The sequence below is a fragment of the Schistocerca gregaria genome, chromosome 2 (assembly GCF_023897955.1).
Source record: "Schistocerca gregaria isolate iqSchGreg1 chromosome 2, iqSchGreg1.2, whole genome shotgun sequence".
In the NCBI taxonomy this organism is placed as follows: Eukaryota; Metazoa; Arthropoda; class Insecta; order Orthoptera; family Acrididae; genus Schistocerca; species Schistocerca gregaria.
Window position 1 is genome coordinate 506,662,390 of NC_064921.1, and position 14,888 is coordinate 506,677,277.

At 37.0% G+C, this 14,888-nt stretch overlaps 1 protein-coding gene across 1 annotated transcript in view; it reads right to left on the reverse strand.

Moving 5' to 3' along the window:
* The window catches only part of LOC126328907 (cytoplasmic dynein 2 heavy chain 1), a 906,666-nt gene that overhangs the window by 795,952 nt on the left and 95,826 nt on the right, over nt 1-14,888 (reverse strand). The window contains exons 5-6 of the mRNA XM_049996078.1: nt 12,935-13,064; nt 2,867-2,993 (exon numbers count right to left, since the gene is read on the reverse strand). Of these exons, the coding sequence (XP_049852035.1) occupies nt 2,867-2,993; nt 12,935-13,064 (257 nt within the window). The remainder of the gene's footprint in view (nt 1-2,866; nt 2,994-12,934; nt 13,065-14,888) is intronic.

Genomic DNA, 14,888 nt, shown 5'->3' on the forward strand with positions numbered 1-14,888 from the left:
TTGAGATGTCTTGTGAAGAGATACAATACAACACATTTAGTAGTGCCATGGGACAATCAATGAAGTTACACAACAGCTACTAATTTAACTTTTGAAATCGCCGGTTTGTGGCACTTCTGGAAATAAAATCACTCTCATACTCTCATGCAGTCAGCAAATTTCGTGTAACAGTTTGTATGTGTAATGGGGCTTATTATGTCGCAAATGTTTCCAATGAATTAATTAATCTGCATTACAGTGTTGCTAAGCAACGTGATCAACAAGGTGATACTTGTCTCAATTAAAACAGAGTCTCAATATTTTGAATAAATTTTTGGTTAATTTTTGTCAAAATCAGCACTTGTCTCAAAACTAATTTCCAACTTCGTGCATTAAGTCCAAGCACCTTTGCAACTATTTTACGCGATTCACTTGACAGCTCAATCAGGCACTAGCGTGTCACATATTTCAAACCGAGCACGCACACTTCAGTTTTCCCTAATAGGCTAAATGACTTGTTTGATGTGTCTATCTCACGTAAAGTCTAAATGAAACTGGATTTATCTCCATTCACGTCAAAATTACAAAAATTAAAATTCACCTTGCAGGTCAGCAAACTGTACAGGCGCTCTTTCTGCACTCTAAAAATGAACTATACGTGTGCTCTTTTTGCACTCTAAGAGATAACTCGTCTCAGAGTAAAAGCCACATTTTTCCATGCACACAAAATTCAAAATACCTTTATATTAAACAGATAAATTATGGCCAGCAATTACTAATTAACATTTCCCATTCTGAATAAACTTCAAGAACTTGTATTTCATAATCTATAAAACTTTATCATCTGAAAGAAACTATTAATTTGCTAAAACGGATTCAGATTACAGTCACCTCATGTCTAGACGATGACATCACGAATCGATACTTGTTTGGAATGAACAAAATACCTGTACTGAAAAATACTGTCAGTTGAGTAATTTACTGACTTTTATAACAAATTTGGTAGCCCTTGCAGCACTAAACCGGCCATCTCCCTTACAGATTTCAGACATCATAGGCTGGACAGACTGATAAAACAGGACAGGCTGCAAACTGTGGTTGAGCTGATGTCAAACTTTAATGCTAGGAAGAGTACAAGTGTGTCTGAACACACAGTGCACAGAATACTCCTAACAATGGGCCTCTGCAGTCAGTGACCCATGCATATTCCAATGTTAACGTGATGAATTGGTAACTACGACTGAAATGGGCACGTGACAATCAGCACTGGACATTGGCACAGTGGCAGAGCACTTCATATCCTGATGAATTCTGATACCTTTTTCATCAGGTTGATGGAAGGGTGCGAATCAGTCATCTTCCAGGGGGATAGCTCCTTGACACCTGTACTCTGGGATGGAGACAAGCTGGTGAGGCTCCATAATGCTCTAGGGAATATCCATGTGGACACCCATTGGTCCAATGGAGCTCACTGAAGGCACCATGACACCAAGGAGTATTGTACACCGGCTGCAGACCACATACACCCCTTCATGATGATAATGTTTCAGCCAGCCGATGTGGCCGAGCGGTTCTAGGCGCTTCAGTCCGCAACCACGCGGCTGCTATGGTCGCAGTTTCAAATTCTGCCTCAGGCATGGATGCGTGTGATGTCCTTAGGTTAGTCAGGTTTAAGTAGTTCTAAGTCTAGGGGACTGATGACCTGAGATGTTAAGTCCCATAGTGCTTAGAGCCATTTGATAATGTTTCCTAATGACTGTGGCATTTTTTAATAAAACAATGTGCCATGTCATAAGGTCAGAAGTGCGATGGAGTGGTTTGAGGAACACAGTGGCAAGTTCCAATTGATGTGCTGGCCTCCCTACTTGCCAGATCTGAACCTGATTGAACACACCTGGGATGTGATTGATTTAGGCATCAGAGATCAATGCCTCCCCTCCCAGAATTTACAATAATTAGCTGACTTGTGTGTGGAGATGTGATGCCAACTCCCTCCCTCCAGTGACCTACCAAGACGTCATTGCTGCAATGCTACAATGTACTGCTGCTGTTATCTGCACCAAAGGTGGACATACCGGCTATTAGGTAGTTGGTCATAATGTTCTGGCTGGCTAGTGTATGTGCGTGACAGCTGTGAGATCCTGATCAAAGCACGCTGCAGTACTGTGGAATAATAAACTGCAGACTAGATACAGCACAATCCTGCCACTTTCCAATTCTTACTGATGCTGGTAGACGTTTCTTCATCTTACATGATGCAAAACACAATACTCTCACAAATAAACAACATTAAAATGTGATTTCTGAAAGAGAAACCTTCTGTGTATTGTTTTCTTATCTACAGAATCTAGATAGCACTACTCCTACCTACTTTGTGAGGTTGCACTGAAATGTTAATCATTTACGTATCAAAGCATTTAATACACTTCAAGTCAGTTTGACAACTGTGCCATACCACTCGCATGATGATGCAATTTTAATGGCTTTTAAAGTATTAAGGAACCTTAGTTACAAGTCTGAACTCCTAGGACTCATTTAAAACCTGCTGGGAGCACCAGCAGAAACAATGTAAATTATCAACATGTTAGAGTGCAAACAGCAAGTACCATACATGTCGCAGACAACAAAACAAACCTTCACTTGAAGATGGTTGACTGAATGACTGGTGTTCATTTTCTTTCTGTTCCCATTTGTTAGAAGAAAATTACAAGAAAGACAATCGTGCTGTTTAATGTCAGTTTAACAGCTACATAACATTTGTTTTTTTTTTTTTTTAGTATTTTTCTTGTGGGCACAAAGTTATTTGGGGATGTCAAGATGAACAGGACATGCGGTGTAGCAACTAGTGGCTACGTTGTAACGACAAGAAAATAATGGTGCAACATACCTGAACTCCTTTGCAAGAGGTTCCAAAGATTTAAAAAACGCCACACACTTTTCTTGCAACTTATTATTGGTAGCATTATTAGCCATGTATGACCAGTAATGTGCTTCATCTACTGGGCTCACTATCACTGAAAATATTATATTGATGTTTGGAGTGACGTATTTGATGATAATACATGACATATATATGGTACATAAAGTAAAAATTAAATTGAGAGAAAGTATATTTCTATTCTAACTCAATTGCAGTACACTTTATCAACACTATCACTTTGCAGGAAATAATTTTGTTAAAATATTTTGCTTTCCTCTTAACACTTCTTAACCACTACCAATACAAAATATTTTAAAATGCAAACTGCAAAAAACTCCCCAGTTCACACATTTTAATTTCTGTAATGAAATAAATAAGCTTCACATAATTAATGTACTTGACACCAATCAAAATGGCCCAATCAACAAGTCATGAAATAAATAAGCTTCACACAATTAATGTACTTGACACCAATCAAAATGACTCCATCAACAAGTCAAGTTAAATTTGCTTTATTGCGCAATAAGATAAGTATATGTGTCACTGCAATAGTATGTTGAAAATACGTGCCAGTGGAAATACAGAATTCAATTTGTGCAAGTGGAAATACAGAATTCAATCAGTCATGGGAATACAGGAGCCTAGCAGGCCAAAACAGGAATATATAAATGACATTCAATCTACGAATACACCAAGTAATACAGAAAAAAGACATTTACTTATCACTGGGTATGGAACAGTAGACTTGGCCACAAACAAAAGATGTCACAAATACCAGAAGTACAAGTTCCTTCAACCATAAAAAATACAGAAAAAAGAAAAATCTTACAGAAACAAGACATATTTAGAGCTCAATAGAAAGAACCACCAAGGGAATAAAGGCAAGGAAAACACAGCTAAACAGGGTCACAGGAAGTTTCAATGCAGAAGAAATAAAATATAAATCAGGGAGGGAACAAATCTGTAAAGGAAAACTAAAAAGTCATGGATGAAGAAACTGGCACAAAACCACCCCGGAAATACGGAAAGGATCATACATATTGGGGACCCAGTTTCCTGTCTCTGGAAATCAAAAGCAATGATACAAGGAATACGGATCTTAACCACGCAAGAACTGAAACAAACACCCAGGTCATTGCTGTTTTGTGTCTTAGTGAGTCCCCCAAAAACATATCATGTATAGAGAATTTGCTAGTAGGTATTCATTCCAACTGACAATGTGATAATGGATATGTCAGTATGGAATACTAGACACAGCTAACAAGTCATATCACAAGTATAATCTCAAAGGTCATATGCAATCAGAATGCAGTAAATGAAGCTCCTAAATAAGTCTATTTGTACAGAGTTTATTTAAATATGTAGCAGCTTACAACTCAATGGTGGACAACTATACCACACCAAGAGGAAAAACAACAAAATAAAACAATATGAAAAATGGAAGTTAAAACAGAAAAGAAAGAAAAAAAGAAAAACATTGTGTTGCCGCTTCAAAACAGTGTTAACACTGTATCACTAACACCCTCCCTCAAAGTTAATTAGCAGTTTTACAAAAAAAATTACAAAATTTTGATAAGTTCTAGCAAAGGTCTAAATTTTTCAAAATTTAACATAATTGGTGGCTTTGTCAAAACATTATATTGTTGCTCATTTTAACCAATTTCCTTTAACACAACTTTCTTAGCAGAAACTAACTACCTAGCAAATAAAATTTTGACATCTACACATGTAGGTATATGATGGAACTGTGGGTTCTTGCAAAGCCTTATTACTAACATTTTATATTCATAAAGTACAACTCTGACTGCCACAAAGACAAATTATTGAGCTAATAGACTTTGTTAGTTCCCACACCTATGGCTATAAATTGTGATTCTACTGAATGACAGAGACACTGACTGTTGTTTCTTAGAAGCCCATAAAACACTGCAACCCAAAACTTGGAAATTATAACCACCTCTGGACTTTCTATCTACTCTTGTCACCTGCCTAATCAGAGTCAACACAACCAATTACAGTATCGGTACAGCTTTTATCCCTAGCATATGACGGATTCAGTTTTAGTGTCCCATTAATATAATGCAATGCGTGTTTTAAACAATTCCATAAATTAAAGCTTGTGAATGATGGGTGCCTGCTTGAACAGTTACTGCCAAAGAAATATCTGGTCTGGAAACTAGCATGGCAAGCATCAATGAACCCATTAATTTTCTACATCTTTTCTCAGTCCCTTCATTTACAAATTTTTCTCTTTTTATTATGCTGTGATCAAAATTTTCCTCCATGGAAGTTGAAACAGAATTACATCGAAACACATCAAAAACTTTTAATACTTTTTCAAGACAGGTAGTTTGACAAATAGTAACAGTACCTTCCGTTAAATTTTGGACAGTATTCATTTTCAAATAGTTCCTACACAGATCTAAATCCATCATTTTAAAATTTTCACTTAATAACAGCTTTAAACCACCAGTTTCACTCTAGGAAGTTGAAGCTATCAGCAGACCATCAATGACACAAGCATGTATGTTTTATAACTATTCTCTTCCACAAACAATACTTTACCATCCCCCACCAGTAACCTCCTCTCCCTCCCTCTCCCTGACCCAGCCTCCTTCTTATCCCACCACCCAGGCTGTTTCTCCCATGATGCACAGTTTCTCACAGTTTGGCCTTGGCAACCAGAGACAGTGGTCATACATATGCGAGTTGCACCTGCATGTGTGTGTGTGTGTGTGTGTGTGTGTGTGTGTGTGTGTTGTCCAATTGAGTAACAATCTATCCTTTTCATGATACTGTTATTACTGTTTTTATCCTTACATACACACAACACTCAAGACCACTTCATACAAATCCTAAGCCAGTTATTACTGTGTGGAATTTAACATTCTAACTTTTGGGTGGGTCCTTTAAACCTTACAGAGCCTTTTTCAGTTTACAAACCTTACCATTCATTTCACTGAAATATCAAGTAGGTAATTTAACATAAACATCTCCAACTCGCTCTCCACAAAGAAAAGCACTGCAAACATAGATAGAAGCACTACAAACATCCAGTTGATAAATGGGGCAGTTATTCTCATTACAAAGAAAATGTCTCCCTGAAGTTGATTTTGCTACTGGGCTGTATATTTCTGAATAAGTCACTCTTCATTGGAAACCTTTCGCAACAAGGTAAGCTTTATAAGAAACAACATTACCTCTCTCATCTCTTTTTGACCTAAAAACTCACTTTGTTTCAATAACATGATAATCATATAGCTTACATAATAATCCCATGTAATCCCTTCTTCCAGGGATTGCAACCCTCTTGCTACGGTATCTTTCTAGTTTTCAGCAAGTGCTAAGGCATCATTATTCACTCACGCCCAACTCATAGTCCTCTTAGTAATTTGGGCACTGAATATGCCTCCTCAGTCTCCTATTTTGTGTCCTCTCATCCTTATCTTCTACATTTTCCTCTGCATCCTCAAAAAAATCTTCTATGTTTTTTTGTCTTCATTGATCTCTTGTTCTCTAGGCTGACTTACATTTTCTTCCAGTACCGCAATCCTTAGAGCTTGACAAACTGACTGAGAAAATCAAGCGATGTTGTTTATCCACCAAACAATCATCACACTTGATACTGATACAGTCATCAACGAAGTCCACTCCAATATGCAACAATTACTCTCTCTAGTGTGTAATGCTCAGGTGGAACAATTTTTTATGCCAACCACTCAAGTTTCCAAGATGTTTAGACAAATTTACCACACCACTATCAATGTTGAGCAATGAAAAGTTCTTAGTGTCAACCACAGAGTGTGTTTTATCTGCACATGTCAAAGTAGCCATTCATAGTTCTGATGTGTTCAATTTAGGGAAAGCATCATACAATATACATTTTATTGACATGTCTAGATAATACATGAACTTCACTTTTACTGTTCAAGAGTTCACATTGTTCCTTGTTTGATACTAAACACTTGCCCTTGTTCAACACATTTCTTACTGAAAACAGATTGAATTTCAGTTCAGGCACAAAAAGCACTCCATTAAGTACTGTTTTGATAAATTTAACCCTGTTCCAAGCATACAGTTCCACAGTACTGCGCCATATCATATCACGAAGTTTACCATCACCCAGAACTTTTACAGAGTTTTGCACACTGTCCAGTTCCTTAAATAATTCTCTCTTCTCGCACATATGCTTGCTAGTTCCTCTAACTATGAACCAATAATCTTCTGAGTGAACTCCTTGACACAGACAGACCGTTTACACCCTGAGCCTTTCTACCTTCCTTGGCCTTCAGTGCAATCTGACTCCAAATGACCTCTTTTCTTATCATAACTGCAGCTTCCCATTTCTCTCTTCACGTTCTTTTTAAATTTCTTCACAAAATGGCCTTCCGTACCACAATCATACCAGGTAATACTTTGTTGCCTGCTTACAATGGCTGAAGCTAGCTCCAGCTGATTGGACTAACTGTTTCCCTCTCCCTCAATGAGCAATCTTGAAGTTAACTCATTAACCGTTTGCTTGTCAAAGGGGACAGTCTCCCTTGCTGAATGGAAATGTTTAGATCTCCCTGGCAATGACATCAACACCTTGTTTATTTTCATTTTCTATGAAAGCAGTTCACCCACTTGCTGCAATTTAATGTTGATTTCTTCTGTTTTTGACAAAACTGTAACCACCGAGTCTTCACAAAACTGGAACAAGAAAAACTTTTGATGAAGTAAGTGAATGCTCACTGCAGACTCTTTCTACATCTACTTCTACATCTGTACTCTGCAAACTGCCGTGTGGTGCATGGCACAGAGTACGTCCAAAATAGTATCAGCTGTTGGTGTTTCTTCCCATTCCCTTCAAGTAAGGAGTGTGGGATGAATAACTGTTTGAATGCCTCTGTGTACAAAGTAGGTATTATAATTTTAGCCTCACAATCCCTAACTAAGCAATAGGTAGGAGGTTGTAATATATTACTAGAATCATAATTTAAAGCCAGTTCTTGAAACTTTGTCAACAGGCTTTCTCGGGATAGTTTACGTCTATCTTCAAGAGTCTGCCAGTTCAGTTCCTTCAGTATCTCTGTGACTCTCTCCCATGGATCAAGCAGACTTGTGAGCATTCGTGCTGCCCCTCTCTGTATATGTTCAATACCCCTGTTAGTGCTACTTGGTACAGGTCCCACACACTTTACAAGTATTCTACAACCAGTCGCACAAGTGATGCTACCAATAAACCAAAGTCTACCACCTGAGTTACCCACAACTGAGACTATGTGATCATCCCATTTCATATCCCTACAAAGTGTTACACTCAGAGTTGACAAATATTATAGTCATAGCATACCACATTTTTCATTTTGTGAAGGGCACATTTTACATTTTAGAATACTTAAAACAAGTTGCCAATCTTTGCATCACTTTGAAATCTTATCAAAAACTGACTGAATATTTATGCAGCTTCTTTCAGATAGCACTTTATTATAGATAATTGAATCATCTGCAAAAAAAGGTGATTTTACTATTAATTTTGTCTGCAATGTCACTAATATCTGACATGAACAGCAAGGGTCACAACATACTTCCCTGGGGCACCCCTGAAGTTACTTCTACATCTATGACTCTCCATCAAAGATAAAATGCTGCGTCCTCAAAGTTCTCATTCCAGTCACAAATTTCAATTGATACCCCATATGAACACACTTTTGAAAGTTAGCATAGGTGTGGTACTGAGTCAAATGCTTTTTGGAAATCAAGAAATACTGCCTCTATCTATTTCAGCTTTAGGTTTGTTATCCTGGATTTCAGTTCCTGTCTAATTAGCTATGGACTGGACGCTAACTTTGGTGTCACTAACAGCCTTTACACATGACCAGAATTTCTACTGCTGTGTTTAAAAGGTTTCATTCGAAAACTGTCAAGTGCCAGTTTATTCTTATAAAAAGCATGCTATGGACATTCTTGTGCATTTTCTCCTTATTGTGCAGATTTGCCTCTTCATCATAAATACTGCGAGTATTGTTCACTTCTGCTTGTTTTGGTGCTTTTTTTCCATCATATACATTGTCATTCAATATTGAAGTTTGTTCTATCACATAATTGTCCTCAGTTTATATTAGACATTAGTCTTTCCATCTTCTTACCACCACACCTTGTCCGCCCTGATAGATGAGTGGTCAGTGTGTCGGATTGCCGTCCTATGGGCCCGGGTTCAATTCCCGCCTGGGTCGGCAATTTTCTCCACTCAGGGACTGGGTGTTGTGCTGTCTTCATCATCATTTCATCCCCATCCAGTGGGCAGGTCACCCAATGTGGCACTGAATGTAATAAGACCTGTACCAAGGCAGCCGGACCTGCCCTGAAGTGGCCTCCCAGCCAATGACACTAACCGTTCATTTCCATTTTTATCTACCACCATACCTTCATGAGATTTGTATTCATTTCTCTTACCATAATGGTTATTGGTTTATCATGAAATTCAAATAATTATTTTTGTTTGTTTTGTATAATGCTTTCATTGTCTTCAACACATGGTTTTCTTCTTATTATGTTTTCCAGATATAACGTCGATTAAACAGTTACATCAGCTTCATTTCATTCCTTTCTCATATTTCCTTTAGATTTGATCATGCCCATTACACATACATGAAATATACTTTCTACCATTAATACATATAAAACTCCTTCAACAATTCATAAACATAAAATACTTATGCCTCTAGAATAGCATTTTTTTTAAAACTTAACTATCTTGAAGTCAGTTAATCTTGCTTTCTCTTGTTCTTCAATCTATTAAGTGTTTCTTTCTCTTTCCAGGAATTATCTTATCTGTGAACTTTGTCTTTTAATCTCCTTAATTATAGTATTGTGGTGTGTTTGCCATAACACATACATTATATTTAATAATAATGGAATAAAATAATCTTCTTAACCGTATATAAAATAATGAACAAAATAATACATCTTGTAGCTCATCCTGTGGCTCAAGTCTAATATCGGTGTCCTGTTAGCAAATACTCTTCTCATTCTCTTTTCCTTTATTTTCTCTTTATAAATGGTAAATATCTTCTCACTGATAATATTTCTTTATATCTGTGTGGTAGAATAAATCTTTTATTACATCAGAATCACAGTATGGTCCAGTATATAAATACTATCATTTCTTATTTAACTTTTTCTTGTCCAATAATCTTGAAAGTATTCATATCTTCTGGATCATCCATTTGGAAAAGCATAGCGCCTAGGCCTGTTTCAGAAGCAGCATCAGTGGCAATAAAAAATCCTGTTCAAGTTTCGGATGTTGTAACAACTGGGCATTAACTAAAACAGCAGGGAACCTCCACCTTGCTGCACTCACTGGACAGTGTGTCTACGGCATTGGACAGTGTGTCTACGGCATTCAGTCTGACCGGGTTGCCTTCAAACATGTCTCCGATGACTGTCTGCTTGCAGGCATATGCGACACTCACTGGTGAAGAGAACATTATGCCAATCCTAAGTGGTCCATTCAGCACGTTGTTGGGCCCATCCATACTGTGCTGCATGGTGTCATGGTTGCAAAGATGGACCTCGCCATGGACGTCAGGAGTGAAGTTGCGCATCATGCAACCTATTGCACGTAGTTTGAATCGTAACATGACATCCTATGGCTGCACGAAAAGCATTATTCAACATGGTGGCATCGCTGTCATGGTTCCTCTGAGCCATAATCTGTAGGTAGTGGTCATCCACTTTAGTAGTAGCCCTTGGACAACGTTAGTGAGCCATGTCATCAACAGTTCCTGTCTCAGTTCCATGTCTGAACAACATCACTTTGGTTCACCCCGAGATGCCTGGACACTTCCCTTGTTGAGAGCCCTTCCTGGCACAAAATAACAATGCAGATGTCATTGAACCACGATAGGCATGGTTGAACTAGAGACAACAGGAGCCGTGTACCTCCTCCAGGTGGAATGACGGTATCTGATCAGCTGTCGAACCCCCTCTGTCTAATAGGCTCCTGCATGGTTGTTTACATCATTGGGAAAGGGGGGGGGGGGGTTACTCCAGTACTGGTATGGTGCAAGCTAAAATCATCATATATATTTTGTATTTTTGTATTTTGAAGGCATCTTCTTTGTTCACCCTCCCCTCCAGAGACTTAATTAAAATATTGATCTTAATGAAGCAGCTGAAAGTAGTTAATAGGAACATGTATACATGGATGAAAGAGCATCACATTAGGAATTACTTAGTAACCTGTGACTTTTAACATTCACCCCATCCTACAGATTAATGAAACCATAATCTTTATATACAGGCTATGAAATCAATTACAGAAATCTTGTCTAATTGCTCATACAACACAAGAAAAGAGCCAACAAGAAAGGAGTCAAAAATTCTTCTTATTGATTATTCAAAAACATATGTCACAGATTTCACAACATATGAGAGTAATCATTTACTTTGAACTATAAGGCAATACTAACTTGTATACGAAATAGGGTTCACTGAAAAACAACAGACATGATACTTTATTGTAAAGATGTTACTACTCAGTGGAAGAGTTTATATGAAGGATGAATTGCTAAAGAATAAATCACAGATTGTAATCTACTCGCTCCAAAGCCCACTTTTCAAAAATTCAGACATTTTGATGCTACAAATATGGGGAAATTTGATGCAAATAAACTATATGGATGACAGTGAACATGAAAATATATCAACATCATGAAAGGATTTAAGTGAGCTAAGATACTGCTACAACCAGCTGGAACATTATCTATAAGGAATTTAGCATTCATAGACACCACAGTGCTACACGGTCTGCACAAAGTCAATAGTTAATTAGTTTTGCAAAGAATGTAAAGGTTATCTATGGCTGATATTTATACACAAGACAAGTTTTTTTATGCAGCGAAAGGTGTCCATGATGAATATCTAACAAAATTTTATGTTTTGTCTGAACAAGATTTGTCTCTTTATTTTGTTCCACTTATATTAATCTTGTTAACATTGGGGTTAATTTTTTTATCTATGAGGATGGGAGGTGAAAACAAGGAAATTTAAACAGGTGCTGTAAAGACCTAACTGTTCTAATTATCTCTATTATTCGCTGAAACTGACAGTCTTACACTGCTGTACAAGTAAGCATGGGCATATGTTGGAGTAACAAATTATGACCAAACTGTCACAAAGTCACTGTTTGTTTACTTCATCTTCAAGCATTCTACATGCTATTGATATTAATAGTGTGTATAAACTAATTAATACATAACAGTACATATAATAATAAAGAAAACAGTTAAAACATGTAGATTTGCATACAAACACACAATGAGTATAAGTTAAAATTTTAGATCTTCTTCTGTACAATTACAAAGAACCTCTATGACAAAGAAAGACTTCTAAGATGGTGCACGCTTCTAGCAGCAGTGCATTGAACTGTTTTACTCTAAGGTATGTATAATGTTGTCAGTATTGCTTAGTCTTGTAAAAGGTTGGTCAATCTTTTCTTTGTGATATGTACTGTGACAATGAAATGATTACCTTAATCTGTCAGTATTGCTTAGTCTTGTAAAAGCTTGGTCAATCTCTTCTTTGTGATATGTACTGTGACAATGAAATGATTACCTTAATCTGAAGCTCTTGTTTTTCTTTTCTGTAAACTAGGCAACTAAGTATAAATATTGATGGGACTGTCATGACACTTAGTTTCTTGAAAAGTGGCCTACAAAATGCACTGTCTTTGAAAATAACTGCTACACATCCAACATCCTTTATCTGCCATATAAAAACTCATTTTGCCTCAGCGAAGCTGCCCCAAAGCAGTATGTAGTATGTTGGTTTGTACATCTGCATCTTCTCTGTTTGCACATATGGATGCTTATTAGTGTAGTGAGCTTCAACTCTGCTGTAGTGTATTTATTATATTTGAAACATTTTGCATTATCCTGCTAAATATAATTGTACTGAACTCTGTGCTTTGTCTTCCACAAGCAAGAATAATCGCAACTTCCTTAAATTAAAATAACAGAAAAATATTACAACTAAAAATATAACACTTACATTCCACATTGTCCCCAGCATCATTTTCAACAGATTTACCAATTTTCTGAAGTGTGCATTTTAGCCTATCCTGCAGCTTTGTTATCAAGTCTTGTAAGCTACTGTCTATTTGATTACTGGAGTTTCCTGCCTGAAAATTAAAACTACCATCAGATTACAAAGTACTCTGCAGATAGTTGAAGAAATAATTCAGATGGTGCACTTCACTAACTGATTAAGAGTTTGAGATATTTTCTAAAATGGTAACCTTGCTCGTAAGTAAGATATTCCCAATGGACATACATAAGATGGTTCTACAAACTTTTCTAATTTCTTAATGCAGAAAACCATATTACTGCCTTTGTGTATCGTCCATTTGGAATAGCAAAATTCAACATAGCTGTTTTCCATTGATTATGTAGTTTTCACAATCAAGATACGTCTTTGTAACATATGTTTGCAACTAGCCTGTAAAAAGTCTGTGGTCCGAAAATTCACAAGCAACATATACATTATAGAGTCTGCACTAACACTTCTTTGAAAAAAGTGCACTTGAAAGGCTGCATCTAGCATTCACATATATAACATCATGTAGCAAAGTCTGCCACCAGAAGCCATATGTAGCAACTCATATTATCTTTCAAAACACCTTTTAATTCTTCTGTGAATAACTTCAGTCTTCGAACTTGCATTGTGACAACAACATGCAATTTTATTTATTTGTTCTATTTTATCAAGATGTGTAATGTATTCCTGTATGTAACAACTAATGACAGTTTTGTGAAGCTATTTAAAGTACATGTTAAGTGTTTTGCCACTGTCATATTGTTTGGTAGTGTCAGCAAACCATGTACTTGTGATGGTCTTCTAGGTGAGATCTGAAACTGGTCATTGTAGTGTCAACAGTGACAATAAATGTGAAAATCAAGCTACTATTTAAGGTTGTGTTGCGTACATTAGTGGTCAGTTTTCCATAAAACCGATTTTCAGCATCTAATTGATCTTCCACGGATAAGACACAGAGGAGTAAGCAGAAATAGTAGGTAGGTATGATCCATGTGGTGCCACCATATAAGTACACCCTCCTGTTTTGCACAGCATTAGGACACAGGAACTTAGTAAAATGTAACACAGCAGTGAACTATTTATTCACAATATTGTTAAGATTACCTGAAATTTGAAGCATATGAACATTGACAATGAACAGCAAAAACATATTGTGTGCTATAAGTGAAGCAAAACTGTGTTTGAAGAGTGCACAAAACATTAAGGATAAAGTTATTTATGAATTACATCAACAGATAATAATGACACCATGCAGATAGGAATTCAGCCAATCAGGGACAGGATGATTGATGCCACTTTGAGCAGCAGCCACTGAGGAACACGTTATCAGTGCAGAGCTCAGTAGTAAACAAATCAGCTTAGAGCAGAGATATGAACACCATGAGCAAACAATGATTATTGATGGCAGAAGAAAATGACAAGAAAGTGCATCTGAGGCCAGAGTGCAAGAAAATTCTGTGCTGTGGCTGAGAAAATTAATTTGTTATTCAAAATGGCAGTAGAACTAGGCAAAAGTTACAGTATTTAAATGTAACCTTAAAAGTGAACTTAAGAATTTTAGTTCAAAAATGGACCAAATTAACAGTAATCTAAGCAATGTAGATATTAACAACAAAGGAAATTCCTGGATGGGGGCAGTACATAAAATAAAGAAAAGGCAAGCACCATCCTATAGCAGAGTGATCCATGGAGCACAGAGACATGTAACAGGAAACGGCATTCGTATTAGCTTTTGCACTCTTTCTCTTTTTCTAACATAAGTACACAAAGTGCACACAATTACACAGACACCCAGACATATACTCCCATGGCCCTGATGAGACCAATTACTGATAATCTATTGCTGAAAGCAGATGCCTGAACTGATGGAGGTGGGGAAGTGGTAGAGAATGACATGGAGTGCACTAAT